At 44.0% G+C, this 16,595-nt stretch overlaps 3 protein-coding genes across 3 annotated transcripts; 1 reads left to right on the top strand and 2 right to left on the bottom strand.

The window, feature by feature from the left end:
- Positions 1-8,095: 8,095 nt before the first annotated feature.
- CCR75_000235 (uncharacterized protein) lies at positions 8,096-9,277 on the top strand. The gene is made up of 4 exons (XM_067958343.1): positions 8,096-8,211; positions 8,270-8,645; positions 8,725-8,837; positions 8,908-9,277. The coding sequence occupies exons 1-4, from the start codon at positions 8,108-8,110 to the stop codon at positions 9,089-9,091; spliced, it is 777 nt and encodes a 258-aa protein (XP_067814446.1). The 5' UTR covers positions 8,096-8,107; the 3' UTR covers positions 9,092-9,277.
- A 188-nt stretch (positions 9,278-9,465) lies between these two features.
- Positions 9,466-9,981, bottom strand: CCR75_000234 (uncharacterized protein; the record flags this gene model as incomplete). The annotated part of the gene is made up of 1 exon (XM_067958342.1): positions 9,466-9,981. The coding sequence occupies one exon, from the start codon at positions 9,979-9,981 to the stop codon at positions 9,466-9,468; it is 516 nt and encodes a 171-aa protein (XP_067814445.1).
- Positions 9,982-12,149: 2,168 nt separating this feature from the next.
- On the bottom strand, positions 12,150-14,376 carry CCR75_000233 (uncharacterized protein; the record flags this gene model as incomplete). The annotated part of the gene is made up of 2 exons (XM_067958341.1): positions 12,150-12,271; positions 12,339-14,376. The coding sequence occupies 2 exons, from the start codon at positions 14,374-14,376 to the stop codon at positions 12,150-12,152; spliced, it is 2,160 nt and encodes a 719-aa protein (XP_067814450.1).
- Positions 14,377-16,595: the final 2,219 nt, after the last annotated feature.

Here is a 16,595-nt window from a genome sequence, read left to right as displayed (position 1 = left end):
GTGCCCCGTTACACCTAGTAGCACTTCGTAGTCCGTTTAACGACTTACGCACGTTCCATCCAACATGGACTTGTTCGATGAAGAGTTAGGGAGCTTTCTAGCCTCAAGAAGGGTACCACACCACGCGTATAGGGTTTACTCATTTGAGTGACCTCGAATGGAGAGCGACCGATCGGAGGCGGGCCGGCCGTTAGCGCCATGTTGTACACTCTGGGAAGAGATTAACAGCATGTGGCCATGGACAAGTTCATTCAACACGAGCTCGACGCGGCCCGAGAGAAAGTTGCCTTGCTTCACCAGTAAGGCTCTCAACACGCGAAGGTGTTGAGAGAACAGGGTGCTGAACAATTGGACCTTCTGAGACAGCAGCATGGAATTGCTGCTAATGGGCCGACGCTTCCACGTCGACCCGAATGTTTAAAGATCGAGAACTTTAAGTTTAAGGCAGTCGAAGGCGACTCCCTTCTAAGATGGTTCGTAGAATTAGACGGCGCCTTAGAAGCTCGCCGTATCAGTGATGATGCGACGAAAGTGAAATTTGGCATGTCTAACTAAGCCGGCCGTGCAAAATCTTGGACCATGGGGCTCAACCTTCACGACCCATTTGTCTTTGGGTCGTATGAGGTCTCTAAACCCCCGGCTCCGACAAATATTTGAGCCGCCACGTGCCGAAATTCAAGGCTCGAGCCGAGCTCCTAGATTTGAAGCAGGGCAAGCGTGACATTTACGGTTATGCCCAACATACACGATACCTGGTTAGATGTAATGTTAGTCAACCGATTGATGAACAGCCACAGGTAACTGCGTTTATTAAAAGTCTTGCAGACGGACCTGTTAAGATCCACCTGATCAGGCTAGAATTAGAGTCGCTCAACCAAGCGATCTCTATAGCGGAACAGGAGGACTTCAGCCTGAAAGAGGCTTTCGTAGGTCCAGAACCCATGGATCTCTCGTATGTAGAGAGCAAGAAACCTCTCTCATCAAGTTCCAACGGTTACAAAAATGTAATCGTTGTCAGAAGACGGGCCACTACGCCTATGAGTGTAGTGCTCCACGGCCAGTGCCTAAGCACACTGAGAGAAAAGACCGACCTCTCGCTAAGAGCAGCGGAGGACGCGGATCCGATGCTGTTGCGAAATCGCAACGGCGAGGCGGATCGTTAAAGACGGTCGGGGGGGTCAGTAGGTGCCGAACACCCTTCTGATCCAGCAACGTCAAAAGAATCTGCAGGCCTTGTGACAAAAGTTGCTCCTCACACACATACATTGTGTGTAACTACCCCAGGAAATGAGGGTAACCTTATCACCGTGAAAATATAAGTCGATTGTGGGGTGTCGAGTAATTTTATTGGACGGCAATCGCTAGAAGATCGCAGACCTAAATTTATTGAGCGCAATATTTCCATAACAAGAATGACAGTGCGCCTAGCAACAGGCGCATCTGTAGCAGTAAATAAACGTGTAGTTGGTATTAAATACACGTTAAAGGGTTAACAGTACGATAATGATTTCATCGTTCTAGATTTGGAAGATACATTCGATATCCTCGGATTACGATGGCTCAGAAAGTACGAGCCATATATAAATTGGCAGCATCAAGTCGTGACGATGCTTTTCTCTTGTTCATCACATGGCCAACTGATGAATGTCTTGGAGCGTCCACAAGCGTGTTGATGTCCTACGAGTTAGTGCGATGGCCTCACTTGTGGGCCGGTCGTTAGCATGACTGCACAAGACCACAGTATGAGTACCCACCACATTGTGGAGTTAGATCCCGACGGCTGTGCACAAGCATAGGCAGCGTCGAAGTTCGACCACTCCAATAAGTTGAGTAGTAAGAAACAAGGATGCTTTCTTGAAAAGAAAAATCTAAAATTTTGAAAGGCCTGTCTTTAGGAGACAGTGCGAAAGTCCTAGATTTACTGGAGAGTCGATCATAGAGGATCTCGCTGTGGTAGCGCAACCAACCACAGCTAGAGGCAGTTAAAGAGGATACTCCCCAAATAAAATCTGTTGGAATAAGTTCCCGGAAATTTGTGGTCAAAGGTTCCTAGGTACCTTTAGGAATAAGTTTCAAAGAGGAATCTGAGCCAATAAAAGCCTTGGTAAACAGTGGATCAAGTGTAGGCGCTCATACACTTGATCTAGTAGCGCCTCCAAAGTTAGCTTCGGAGATAACTCAATTGCCAACACTAAAGCCGAAACGGTTTTTGCGTGATCTGCGTAGTGGCAAAGTCAAGCAGATATGCATTTTTGTCACAGAAGCCTTAGGAAAGCACTTAACGCTTTAAGATCAAAAGGGTAACTGCACTTTATTTGATTATTTACATCTAAAACCTTACCCCAGCTAATTAAAAATGAATTTCGACCGCCAGATTTTATATCTGGCGGCGACCCCATTTGCTTCCCATAATCAATGGGATTTAAGTAAATAACTATTTTAGAGTAGGATAAAAGTCTATTTTACCCATAAAGTAAATGTACCACAACAACGGTTCTCCAACAGTTGTGTGCCCACCCCCATCAGACAGTTGACACCGAGTGACAACATTCTCTTCATTTCCTTTGTGAGGTTGGAGCCTAAACAGCTAACTGTTCGTGTTTTTCTTTCCTTTGTCTCATGACAATCAAGCGTGAGTCACAGACTCTTAGCACCTCGAGTGGTGGACCTTATAAGTCACTCTCCATCAGAGGAGGAGGAGAAAGAGCGTCGTTCTCTCACACCTTCTCTTCCGGATGAACGTCGGCAGGCCCAGAATTCGTTCCCAGAACGTGGTGCCGCTGATGTCTTAACTGCGTTAAGCAGGTCACGGGACCCTGAGTCCAACATTATTACGAATCCGCTCGTTAAAGTGCAAGAGCGGCCAATCCTCATAGAGAAACAAGCTCGTCGTCGAGCTGCCGAGATAGCGAAAGCTAAAGCTCATAGTGAATATAGATTCACTCCACTCAGTGCGAACGAGCGTCTCAAAGAGATAGCGGGTCATAGCTTGGCCATCTGGACCTCCGGTGACCCGGCGAGGACGCCGGGGGAGATCGCTGCTCGCGAACCTCTTCATAAGCTATGCCTTACGCCAAAGGAAATGACGCGAGGTCAGTATCTGCGCGTTCACGTGATCAAGCCCGTGGGGCTTCGGTGACCTCAATGATGGAATTTCTGATCGTTTTTTTTCGAAACGAAACAATAAGTAAAAACGAAGTCTCATTTGAGAACTGCGTTCATCGAGCCCGCCGCCTCCGAAATATTTGGAATATCAGAAAGTCTGCGGATGTGGCTGATGTTCGTTTTAAACGGAAGCTTCGCATCGTTTTCGCCAATATCAAGGCCAAAGGCCAATTACATTCGGCATTTATGCACAAAATAGAGAAAGGGTTAGCCGATATTTCAGTGCTTCGGTTCCCGATCAGAGACAATTGCCACTGGCAAACTATGTTGTCGAAACACGCGATCGATGAACACTATGCTGTACCTTCACCATCATGGTATCCGCCACAGCCGCTAAGTGAGCCATTTGGCTCAATCGGTCAACAAAAGACCACTATGCCAGAGTTACCGGTCGAATCTTTCGGTAGAGCGAAAACAAAATTCATACTAATGGACTCCCAACACCCTATGAACACGGGCAGACTTGCCAGTGGCGCAGCAGCATGCGCCGAGGGTTTAACCCGTTTGCAAGATTGCATGTGCGAATGTATGTGCTGACCCACTTGTAAAGTTTTGGCCATCATTTACTCTGGCTTACAGAGCCGTAGGTCTTTTGTCAACCGAGATAACCACCAAGGACAGTATCGTGTGCCTCATAGAGAATTCTATACTTCAGAGCCCCTCTTTGTTAAGCTTTTACATCTCTACTCGTTTGCTACTTGACGCGTGCAACCTTTTTCAATTATATGGTCGCCTTTTATGGGCAACCTGTATGTAAGGAAGATGATTTTCGAGGCCTGACCCTTACATTCATATAGCCCCACGTGCATGCACCTGAGCCATTTTTAGATCTCCGTTCAAGCTCGTTTTTTGAAGCGCAAACGCGCCAAGGCACAGTCCTGAGTTTTAGCAAAGTCCCAAGCAGAGAGTACCGCAATTTTCAAAGAAGGATACTACGCTGAAGAAGGTGCTTCGAGTGGCATAGCTTGTAGTTGAAAAAGGGTTAAAAATGACTGTTATGCTCTCAGATTTACGACATAAGGAAACTACACGTCTTAAAGGTATCGTGAGTCGAGGAAAAAATTTCAGGCTTAACTTGTTATGAGACACGGGTTTTAATATATTTTTAGCGTTCTGATTGGCTATAGGTCGGGGTTAATTTATTCATATACATTTTCGTCCTCCTCCTGCGTTGTTAATGAGCGAAGGGGCCTTTTTTCACGTTGAGAAAAGTAGGAAGCGACATCATCGCAATTGCCACACCAGTATCTGGTGTAGCGGCGTGGACTCATCGCGTCGGACACTCGCGGGAGTACAAGGTATTCCCTCAGCAAGCTTGCACTGCATCGTAAATATTTTCGACGCCGCGATCAGGATCAACTTGCGTCGAAAAACGCCTCCCTCTAATATGTGCGGAATAGGCGGATCCTCAGCCAAATTAATGTCGGGTCCGTGGTTGCGACGTGTAACATGTATACGACATACTAATGTAAATTGACCTTTTGCCTTTAGCTTTGCGAAATCATAATATCCGTTCTAATTACTCGTATTGTCCGCCACGTCGTGCTAGCTCGCAGAGCTTACATGCAACTCAAGTCTCAGGTTCAATGGATAAATCGGATGAATCTACAATCCTTTCTTGTTCGTTTTCTCTCGGAACAAGATTGTTGGTATAGGCGTCATCGAGTACACATGCTTGATCATGCAGACGCGGAGAGTATTGTTTTTGCGTTCTGATCAGTGGGGTAAGTTATCTTCCCTTTAAAGACTTCTGGTGTAGCGAAATCCTTGCACGTCGTAGCCACAGGTCCAACCTACGAAATCACCAACGAGTTGCCTGAAATCTCACGAAAATGCTCGTCCACTTTATGATTTCGAAGTCGTTGTCTCCGTGGACTCCTGCGGTTGCAGAGGCCTTGACCTACGACGATTTTACTCCTCTGGTGGACTAACCGCTCTTTGTTCTCATCAAGTGTGTGTGGGATCAGTCGGGCCTTAGGTCAGGTATTTTACGTAACGCTGTAAGCTAATTGCCGACACCGTGTTCTGGGAACGGACTCGGTGCTCGAATTTTTCATACAATAGCACATTTTAAATCTCCATACTAATTTTGCCTGTTTAAATTATCATACTAATTGTGTCTATTCAAATTCTCATACTAAAAACACCTTTTAAATCTCCATACTAATTTTGCCTGTTTAACTTCCCATACTAACTTTTCCTGTTTGAATTGCCATACTAATATTGCCCTATAAATTACCATACTTTTATTTGCATGTGAGCTAGGCAAAGAAGCGTGGCAGAATCGAAAAATTCGAAGTGCCATTGCTATTAAAAGACGAGCCAAATTAGACAACTTTAGTATAGGAAAATGAAATTAGTTTTATAAATGAAATTCATAAGCATGAGATAGAATAATACATGTACATTTTAATGTATTGCGTGTAAGCTAGGAATATAAGCGTGGCAGAATCGAAATATTGTAATTAGCAACTGCCTTTAGCCATTGCCTGCTAACTTTTATACGGCATGTACCCATATGCTGGACACTAGGAGCGACCTTTCGCGTCTGATCATACTAATAGTAATATTACTACTAGCACTCCGACATTTAACTTCTCATGCATATCGCCTGTGTATCTTCCAATACTAACATTGCCGCTTGTTTTCCAATAGCAAAAGCACTTTTAACATTGCTGCTTCATTTCCCATAGTAAATCCCTTGTTAACTTTTCAAGTTATGTAGTCTCGGGTTGGTGACCACCGAAGAAGTCCGGGTGCTGTCCACATTTATATTCTTACTTGTATTCTAATTTTCTTTAAGAACTTTTACTCTTAATATTTGCATATTTATCTAGTTAAAGGAAGGTTTCTCGAGTTATAAAGGGGTACAGGAGTAACTGCTGGGGCAGATTGGTGCCCCGCCATCCGTTTGATGTAGTAATATAACATTTGGTGTCGCACACGTCTATGTACCCATGTAACGTAGTGTAGAGGTATACAAATGACGAAAATGCACCTAGCTTACGTATGCAGGAGGCAAGCCAGCATCCATCGACCTTTTCTCAGCCGCTGTGTAGATTTTTTTTTGGATGCTCTTTCACGTGGAAGTAGTCGCTTCTGCTGAAAAGTGCTTTAACCCTTCCAAAATAGATAGCTTACGTTTATCGTGTTTGGAACGTGGTTCGAGAACTATTGTAAGGGATATGTCCCCAGGAATCTGTCGAAATTAGGTTCCAGAAAGGAATTGAGACGAAAACGTCTTGGTAAACAATTGATCATGTGTAGGCGCTTATACACTTAATCTGGACCCTTGAAATTAACGTCGAAGATAACTCAAATGCCAACGCTAAAATCGGAAGGATTATTGCGTGATCTGCGTACTTGGCACAGATGACAAGTATAAGGCTGTAATTCGCTCGGCAATAGCATTTCCTAAGACCTCAACCCTGGGAGTCGTTGAAATAAATCTGCTTATAAGGGGTTGATCGAATTTAAGGATGTGCTTCCTGATTCGGTACCATGCGAGTTGCCCAAAACAAAGTCACTCGACACGACATCAACCTGATACCATGCTCGATATACAGTGTCACGAAGGAGTGACCACAAATTATTGATAGGTAATACTTAGTATACGACGGTCCTATACTAAGTATTACCTATCAATAATTTATTTGCCGATCGCTTAGTAGCCGGCCAGTTGAGAGAGGCAACCTTCCCACATAGCTCTCCGACCTTCCGTAAGCGTAAAGCAACGGGAGGGTGGCGGATCGTGCATGCGCTCAATAAATTGAACGCTGCAACGGTACCGGTTCAAACGCCGATACCGAAAAAAAAGACGTAATCATTGATGATATGTCAAAGAGTACTATTATTTCGTCAATGAATATGATAGATGGAATCTATCAGATCCTTATGCGTGAACAAGATATTCCGTTCACAGCAGTAACCACCCCAACCGGTATGCTATGGGAGTGATCAGCCATGCCGCAGGGGCTTAGTAGTGCCCCTGTAACATTCAACAGACGTGTAACCAATCTATTGAGATCGGTGCGGGATTTTGCACCGAGCTATTTTGATGACGTCGTCGTTCATAGCAGAACTATGAATGGAAAGTCGGATGTTGAAGCACATCGTACCCACGTTTGAAAGGTTCTTACACTTATGCGTAAGCACAAGTTGTATGCAAATCTCATGGAGTTTATATTGGCTGCAAGCAAAATACTACTTCTTGGGCGCATCGTGGGTTAACGCGGTGTTCGCGGCGATCACCGATCTCAAGAAGTGTAATTGGCTACAAGCGAAATACCACTTCTTGGGTGCATCGTGGGTAGACGCGGTGTACCCGGCGATCACCGATTGGCCTGTACCAGTCGAAGTAAAGGGACTTAGAAAGTTCTTCGGTTTAGCGGCGTACTTGCACAAGTACTCACGCAATTTTGCCGAATGACAGTAGATATTTCTTCATTGTTGAAGAGAAGTGTAAAGGGGTCATGGAACGCTGATAGTCAGCGTTCCTTCGAGGAAATCAAGCAAAGCTTGATGCAATCGCCAATCCTGGCGATTGCTGACCAAGACCAACATTTCATGCGGTCTGTGACGCCAGCGATTTTGCAATCCGCTGTGTGTTAATGCAATATGACACAGACGATGCGAAGCGCGTCGTCTGTTATTAATACCACAACAACGGTTCTCCAATCTCTATGTTATGCGCCACAAATTTTGTATTGCAGCAACACGCGACTACTCCATTTTCTGCTAGTGTCTCCTATATTTTAAACTTTCACGCTATCAAAATTGAATTTAAGTAATAATATCGGCGAGCGACATTCGCACGACTTGCAGTTGTAGATAAAGATAAGGGAGGATATTTCCAATTCAAGGTGATATAGCTTGGATTACCGCACATCCATGACGCTCACTGTGACACTCTTTTAATCCGCAGGCTCTATAAATACTCAATATGAGCAGCACGGGAGCTGGCTATGATTACTCTGCTGGAACGTTTTCGCCCGAGGGCCGCATCTTCCAGGTCGAATACGCTAGGAAAGCTGTCGAGAATAGCGGGTACGTCAACTTCCAGTCGCAATATAGTAATACTTATTCAGCTCATTTCTGGTAATAGCACTACTATTGGTATCAAATGCACTGACGGCGTTGTGATGGGGGTGGAGAAGACGTTGCTTAGCAAGATGCTGGTACCGGGCACACACCGTCGAATCTTCGCCATTGATCGCCACGTTGGGCTGTCCATGGGTGGACTCGTGGCTGATGGGCGTCAATTAGTGAATCGTGCTCGTGAAGAGGCGCTAAACTACAAGAAAAATTATGGCTGCAGTATCCCGCCGCAGCTCTTGGCGGAGCGCATGGGCCAGTTTGTGCACTACTACACGCTGTACGGCTCGATTCGGCCGTTTGGCACTGCAATTATGCTCGCTGGATATGATCAAGACACGGAGAAGACCAGTCTGTACATGGTAGAGCCTTCAGGAGTCACTTATGTACGTCTGTGTTGCTGTTAGAATTATGTATGGGCAACTTTTGATTGACATTTTTTCGCACTTCATATGGGTTACATAGAGCTATCGTGGCTGTGCTTTGGGCAAAGGCCAGCAGTCGGCAAAGACAGAGATTGAGAAGTACAAACTCTTCGACATGACGTGCCGTGAAGCTATGAAATATGTCGCCAAAATGTATGACGACAAAAGGGCCTATTTTATTGTTGTGGCTCACAAAAAGCTATAATTGTTATCTTTATTTCAGTTTAAATATGCTGCACGATGAAGTGCGTCACCCGTTCGAGCTCGAGTTGAGCTGGATTTGCCAGGAGACGAAATGGCAGCACCATTTGGTGCCGGACAATCTGCGCGATGAGGTAAATGAATGGGCGATTCAGTCGATCAAGGAAGACGAAATGGCCGACGACGATGATGACGACGACGAGTAATCTTTGACAGGAGTCGTTGCAATACCCAAGCTAACAACACTTGAAAATCATGGTGACCTCACAGGCATGCTTGTAATTTTTGAGCGACACATACCGGTATCAAGATGAGCTTTAGCTACTAAATTTCTTAAAATTTAGAGCAGCATTAGTAGCTGTGAGAAATATATTCCAATTTCTTCCGGATAATTCTCTGTTTTAGACTGCCTTTTCATGACTGCAGCCGTTGACTAAGATGGTAATATAATGGGATATAAACCTTAAACAACATGGAAGTTACACTACATGACTCAGGCTTGTGCCACTCTCATCTCCGCAGTACTAAGGCAATTTTAAATAGAAAATACTTCGCTGCTGCGTGGGCGACAGTACTGTCGTCAGCTGCACGAGGAGGTAGATGTCGAATTGCCGCTTTTGCTGGATGACGTGAGACTAAATTCGTGCTCCTCGTAATCGTAATTCTCGTGGAAGTTTGTGGATAAGCGCATGGTGTCGAGTATGGAATAGCGACGCATGGGCCGACGCATGGCAAACATGCGCATATCCATCTCACGGTACATGATGACGCTCCATTTGCACTCGCCCGAGCAGTAGCAGTCCATCTGATCATCATGTATTTGAAGCGAGAAAAAGGATACGCCGCAGTTGCTACACACGAGGGGCAGGCCCGATACGCCGCCGCTGCACTCGTTGTATTCGTCGTCACTGTGCTGGTCGATACAGCTGCTATCAGTGGCTTCCAGGTGATTTAGCTCCTCAAAGTCCAACGCCTCGTCCACGGTATGGATCGAGCTTTCGGAACTGGCGTCGACGTCCGAAAGCCGCGCTTTTTCGAGCTGCCAATCATTAAAGTAGTCAGCTCTCACGCCCGAGAAGCTGGTCTGAGATACCATTACTAAAGCAAATTTTTCTTATCGATCAGGACTCGGCACGTTTATGGGAGAGAAGACGCTATAGGGGGGCTAATTGAATTGTGACAGCGCGAGTGCGAGAAGATTGACATTCTTTACGACATGCTTAAGTATACTTCACGCGTAAGTTAGTTCCACACATTTATGTATACGCCCATCTCCGAACGCCCTGTCGCTTAGAGCGAAGTCCAAATTAATTGTGATCAATACCGAGTTCATGGGACGACGGTCGCATGCGATTGCCTGTTTACTGACTTAAAAAAACGCTTACTTTTCGAGCGAGAGAAGTGTGCAATTTTAAGCAGATATGAGTTTACTAATAATCCTTCAAAGTCACCGAGTTAGCTGCTATCCGAAAAAAAAAATGCATCGTATTCTCCTTAGAGTCGGAGCAATTTTAACCGATTGGCTTAGATTTGCGTCTGTCCCTTTTAGCCAGAGTATGCACAGCAAAAATGGGTTGCGCCAGCCCAAACCTCGCTTCATCTTTTGTCCAACGAAGTTGCTTTCCTGAAAAGAGACTTTTCGTTTATTGCTCTTTTCATAGGCTCGGACATTAACAGAGGACATTTTTCTATGCCCGCGTGACATTACTGGAACGAAACGAGGCGTTAACAGCGGGCGTGACACGCCTACTGCATAATCTCATTTCGCATGATAAGACAAACAGCCAATAAATATCTCCGATTTGGACACAGATGCAGTTGATTGGGCAGCTTTCCCATTTTTAAGTCATTTTTGCGCGCGTCTTACCATATTTATACTGTCTCTCTGCGCACATTAAAATGGCTGCTGCTTCTTAAAGCAACTCACAAGTTTTATTGATTTCGACGATGTTTTCTGATTAATCATGATGTCAAACGTATCCTGCATCAGGAAACCAGGTACACAATTTGCACTAAAAGCTCATGTTAAGCACCTGTTTGCTCCGGTGCCTTGAAAATATACCACCGATTGAGCACTCAAGTAGCCTATGCCTTTGTGAGCCAGCCTTTCATTACGATATCGTATCTGAGTTTCGACGCATCTGTCTATAATATCTGTTTGCGCGACATAATTTTTTCTTTGTATGCTCATTAGGAGACTAGCAGCTTATTTTATGCCAGAATGAGAGAGGGAAAGTGTCGAATTTGAATAATATTATCTTGCTTGAGACTTGTCGTTCAAGCGTAATTCAGGAAAAGTGTCGAATTTGAATAATATTATCTTGCTTGAGACTTGTCGTTCAAGCGTAATTCAGCAACCTGTAGGTTTGTCATGACTCTAGTTTGGCTTTTTGTTGCCGATAATAGTATCTGATACTAATAGCAACAACAAAAAGTCAATTGATTGTCAACAAAGCCGAAGTACGCACCGAATTGGAGAGGAGACGAGACATGTGAGCGATCCTTTATCAGAAAGTTCACTTTAATGTTTCGCAAGGTCGGCAAAGCCAATACGACCGCATTTATGTTTCCTTTGTGGTTTTGAATAGGACATGAGATAACGCTCGCTTGTTCCCATAAGATTTGAAACGCAAGCGCGAAGCCATTCCACTAAAAAAACAGATGGACTACTGCTTACTCCAAAAAGCCATTCGCTCATATTTTCAAAAACAACTTTGCGACGTGCGTCACACTGCGGAGGCTGCAAACATATCTATCATTCGGCGCTAAACGGGTATATGTGTACAGAATTCTGTGTCAAAACCCGTGGTGGATTACTGTACACATACGTGGTTTTCCTGACGTCAAATTTCGACCTTACGATACTTCTTCTGACTAATCGTGTAATTTAAAGCTAGAAATTAAATCGTATCAATACAGATTTAAAGTTTAATTAGAATTCGACCAATTAAGCGAGGCTTTATCGGCTTTAAAAAAGGATTCGACCGCCATTATTATGGCAGCCAAGCTTACAGTACTTCAGCGATATATGCAGTATTGGGACTTTGCTCTACCTGTTCATTTTTGGTCTGCTATTTACTAATTTGCAGAGACTTGTTAGCTAATGTAGGCATGCAACACAACATGTGTGAAAAGCTCTTTCGTATGAGGACATCGCACATCATTTCCTTGTGATAGTATCAGTATACTACGAAAATTGCAGTGTTAAAAACTTTCAAATACGAGACTGATTTTTTAACCTCATCTCTTAGCTGATTACTTCCTTTACATGTCAATATCTTGACGTTCTTTTTTACCGTACGCTTCGTACAAGACCAAGCGAGACAACTTATTAAAGTATTCAAGAAACAATGCGAGCGATGCAATGAACGCAAAAGCACAATCCACTATATAAATGCAATTATTCATATTATACTTACCAATGCTACATTTATAGTATAACGTCAAAGCTACCATGATTTTCTTGTACAAGCCACACATCATCGATAATTTTACCATAGAGCCCACGTGCCGCTGGGTTTTCAGGGTCCGCTTCGATTTGCTGCCAATGCAAATGTGTCGCATTCGCAACCACCATGCGTGAGTAGCCGATAACATTATTTCGGAAAGCATCCCAAGTCTCAGCTGGTCGTTCAAATGACTTGCGCATGATTGTTGTAAGGTATTGTCCCGACGCTCCTGTTAAAATATGGGTTGTTGCGCGCATGTTAAGCGTTCGCTTCCACGTTTGCGACTTGTAGACGTCAAATGCTCGTTCGTAGTTGTGCTGGTGGCCGCACAGATAGACATCAACGCCGTGCTGATATAGCACATGTTCAAGCCTTTTTCTCAACATAGCAGCCATGTCACCACAGTTGGTGTGATCTGAAGTGCAATACATGGGGCGATGTCCAATTACAATAAGCCACGGTGTCTGCTCTCGATTTGCATTCGCCCTAGCCAGGTCTTGCTCAAGCCAAGCTTCTTGACGTTCAATTACATTCCCGTCCAGATCAAACGTCTTTTTAAAGTACAATTCCGTCGAAATGACGGCGAAATGCACGAGTCCCACGTCAAATGAGTAGAACCAATTGTTTGGTACTTTTTTAGGCTCTTTATCTTTCCCACCGATGTGCACACTTTCAACTCCATCGTGTTTATTGCTCGGCATGAGCCGAAATCGTTCTGAGTAGTGGCTAAAGGTGTTATGATGTTCATGATTTCCAGGGCTTACCATGAAGGGTACACTTGCAGCAATGGGCTCAATCTGCTGCATGAAAATGTCCCCAACGTGGCCGTCCATGAGGTCCAAATCGTACGCATAGTCTCCGATCGATACGACGCCGTCAACAACGCCTTCTGCAACCTCAGACTGCATCATTGGTAGTGTGGCGGCATTTTGGTAGCCAATATCGCCCGTCACGAGAAATCGGGTTTCCTTAGGCTTCTCACCCGGAAGCAAACAGGCAGGTGCAGTCTTTGTCACGAATGGAATCGACCAGGACGAGTAGTGTGCATTGCCCACGACATAAGTATATCGTGTGTCGGCTTTTAGCCCCTCAAGCCTCACAATGTGAATCCAGCGCTTGGACTGTGCTTCGCCATCGTCTTCGAACAGTGTCGTGTTTGCCCATGCAGCCACTTGTGTCTGTGGAAAACCTTCGAGCTCAACATGAGCATGGTAGCCTTCTATCAACCTCAATTGAGCATCTTCCTCTGGACATAATTGCTTGGTCATCCACTGCACAGACAAGCTACCTGGGGTATGTCCGAAAGCCGTGTGAACGTGCATTGGACGGCAATGTTCAGCAGCCTCACCTCTGTATGGGACATTGACGCCAAGTCGATGTACCGCCGACCAACCGTGATAAATTGAACCAACCGTAAACTCATACGCCCCATTCACTTGATCAAGATCGATTGTTGCCGAATGAGTTGTTAAGGTAGCTTTCTTTATGGCATCAGTATGCGCCACCTTTCGTTCGAAAGGCTCTTTTGTAACAAGCATCGTGTCGTTTAGTCCAAGACGACGATAGCGAACTTCTACGTCGGTGGCCACGTCGTGACAGGAACGCCATGGATTCAGCAGAGCGGGGGTAATGTCACCTTTCTTTTGTAAATTCACTTGAGGAATGTACGTGCGTCGAGTCGACCATTTCACAACCGCGTGAGAACCAACTATCGTTGAAAAAATGTTATACGGAACGCAATTTTCTACCTCACGCTTCTCATTGTTAAAGATGTCGTCAAATTCTTGTATCGTTCTAGCAGCAGAATGTAGTGGAGTGATGATAAGAGTCTTTTTCATGACTACCACAGCCAGAATTGGCAACAATATTAGCAGTATGGACAACTTTAAGGCAAAACGAGACCGAACGCTTTCGTCAATAGTGGACAAACTAGAGATTGAAGCCTCTTGACAGGGTATGTGCACTGGTATGGAGAGATACGCGGCATGAAGGTGATTTGATTTTGCAAAAGACTTTGCGGCTTGATTCGAGAATGCTGGCATATTTTTCAATGAAGTCTCACGGCAATAATATACCAAAAGCGAGCAAGAACACAGCGCACTAGAATTTAACTATATGCCCAGCGCAATGGATGAACACTGAGTAGAGAGAAGACACGCTTGATATAACTTTTGCTTTACATAAGCTCCAGGATGTTGATTGGCGATCGGACGTTCAATACTCAATTTCAATACAACGGATGCAGATGGCAATGGAAAAGCTGTCAGTGAGCTCTCTATTTACCTTGTACTGTACCAAATTAGTTTGCTTTTAATAATGAGAAAGAGTAAGTTGTATAACCACTAAGCTTCAAGTAAAAAAAGGACGCACTAATGTGGACTGATGCTTTTTATTGATTTTTCTAAAATTTATATCCCGAGCTGCCTATTAAACAATAGATATTACGCACAATTGGCATTCCATCAGGGGAATATGCTCCGCAATAGAGTTTGCAGACCTTCCGATTATTCTTAGGAGAGTATTACGAAAAGACTTTTGTCGATCATTAGCTATCGCTTCCATGACTTAAATACAATGCGCATATACGACGACTCGCGAAAATTACTTTATTTAAACTTTTACTTGCCCTTACCGACTCGATACGAAAAATTCTGTAAAGGAAGAACAGTCTGAAAGAAGTGGCATCAAAACTAATGGAAAGGGCGTCAAATTGAAGGGGTGATTATGCAACGTAGAGGTTATCAAAGAGTCCAATTTACTGTGCAGCAATAATTGCAATTAAACCTTGCAGGTATTCACATTTTTATGTTAAGATAAGATTGTCGCGCAACAGATAAAATAGTTGCCAGCTGTTCTCGGTTTTATTTGTAAGCTCATTGCAACCATGGCAAAGATCGAGCACGAGATAAGTCTTCATTAACGTGAAATTTCCTTTAAAAAATATGCGATAGAAAGTGGCAAGTCTACAATGAAGAACAGAAGAAACATACGGTATGCAACATGACAACACGAATGCTCACGGTTCTGAAATCCCAGCAAGATTATAAGTTTTGAATGCTCACGTTTCTGAAGCGTGGCGAGTTTTAGGCTTTAACTACCCATCCAGAAAATCATACCTATAGTAACGACAGAAGAGAGATGAAGCTTCACCGGAAAAAATATTAAGGGCTCTCGTGACGATATCAAGCAATGCAGAAAGGCATGAAAGTGACGTTAAGCTCCACATGAACTGATCTTTTAGGGCTAGAAACGTGTCAAAAAATGAGCGATTTTTGGGAGCCGTCCTCTTGATAGTATTCACTCACCCCCTAATTCATTGGCTAAAACTCATCAGTAATCAATACTCTTCACTCACAGTACCACTCACCTACATCTCGGCACAATCACACTATAAATTGAACTCAACTTATTAAGCACCACAAACTGCGCAATAAATCAAAATAAAAAGAGAAGCAGGGCTTTTATTTCGCAAACTCAGATATTATTGTACTAAGACTTGTAGAATGAATAGTTCTCACACAGAAAAGTTGATAGAATGGGACTAGATATCATGTGGTGGTGGTGCAATATCCTTCAGCTAATGCATGTGCAAAATTGAATTTTATTAGCTTCCTTTAAGGAGGGATAATTGGTGCAGTTAACGCGTTCACTGTTTAAGATAAATCTATAATTCAATATCTCGGTGAGTATTTGCGATATAAGAGATTGGCTGATTGATCTGGAAAGCTGAGAATCTGATTTGACCTTTGGAGTATATTGAGTATTGTGTGGCGATGCGTTGCAGTATTACCCCGAGCCAATTTATTTTACTTCCCACGTCGAAAAGAAGGAGGGGACACTGTTGTACATGAATAGTGACAATATCGTCGAGTGGGGTCGTTCCCTTCGACGCATGTACCGCACCGGCTTATCGCGGCGACTTGTATTTGGTAGTGAGTTTAGTAAATTGTTTGGTAGTGAGTTGAGTGGCAGAAGTTGTTAAAAGTGAGTGAATATTGTATTCCGTCCAACGTCAATTTGAGTGATTTACTTGCCATGCTTTGACATCTTTGAATCAAAGCGTAAATTCACTCGACGCATCTTTGCTTATCAATGCCATATTTGCGCTAGGGAATAAAAATTAGTAAAATAAATTTAACGTTCCATTGCTTTAAACGAACAAAGCTTCACATCCATCATGGCGCGATATGCAATTACGGAGGACCGTTTGGATATCATGTGTAACGGGGCACTACGACATGTACTGTTTCAGTACAAGTCG

This window comes from Bremia lactucae, linkage group LG10, assembly GCF_004359215.1.
Source record: "Bremia lactucae strain SF5 linkage group LG10, whole genome shotgun sequence".
Classification (NCBI taxonomy): Eukaryota; Oomycota; class Peronosporomycetes; order Peronosporales; family Peronosporaceae; genus Bremia; species Bremia lactucae.
The sequence above is the reverse complement of the archived record's forward strand: the minus strand, read 5'-3'. Positions and strand labels throughout refer to the sequence as shown.

Excerpts from the sequence above, each read along its gene's own strand:
- CCR75_000235 (XM_067958343.1), top strand. The coding sequence starts at position 8,108 with ATGAGCAGCACGGGAGCTGGCTATGATTACTCTGCTGGAACGTTTTCG. Across the intron at positions 8,646-8,724 it reads AGCCTTCAGGAGTCACTTAT|AGCTATCGTGGCTGTGCTTT; the intron begins GTACGTCTGTGT and ends TGGGTTACATAG. Across the intron at positions 8,838-8,907 it reads ATGAAATATGTCGCCAAAAT|TTTAAATATGCTGCACGATG; the intron begins GTATGACGACAA and ends TCTTTATTTCAG.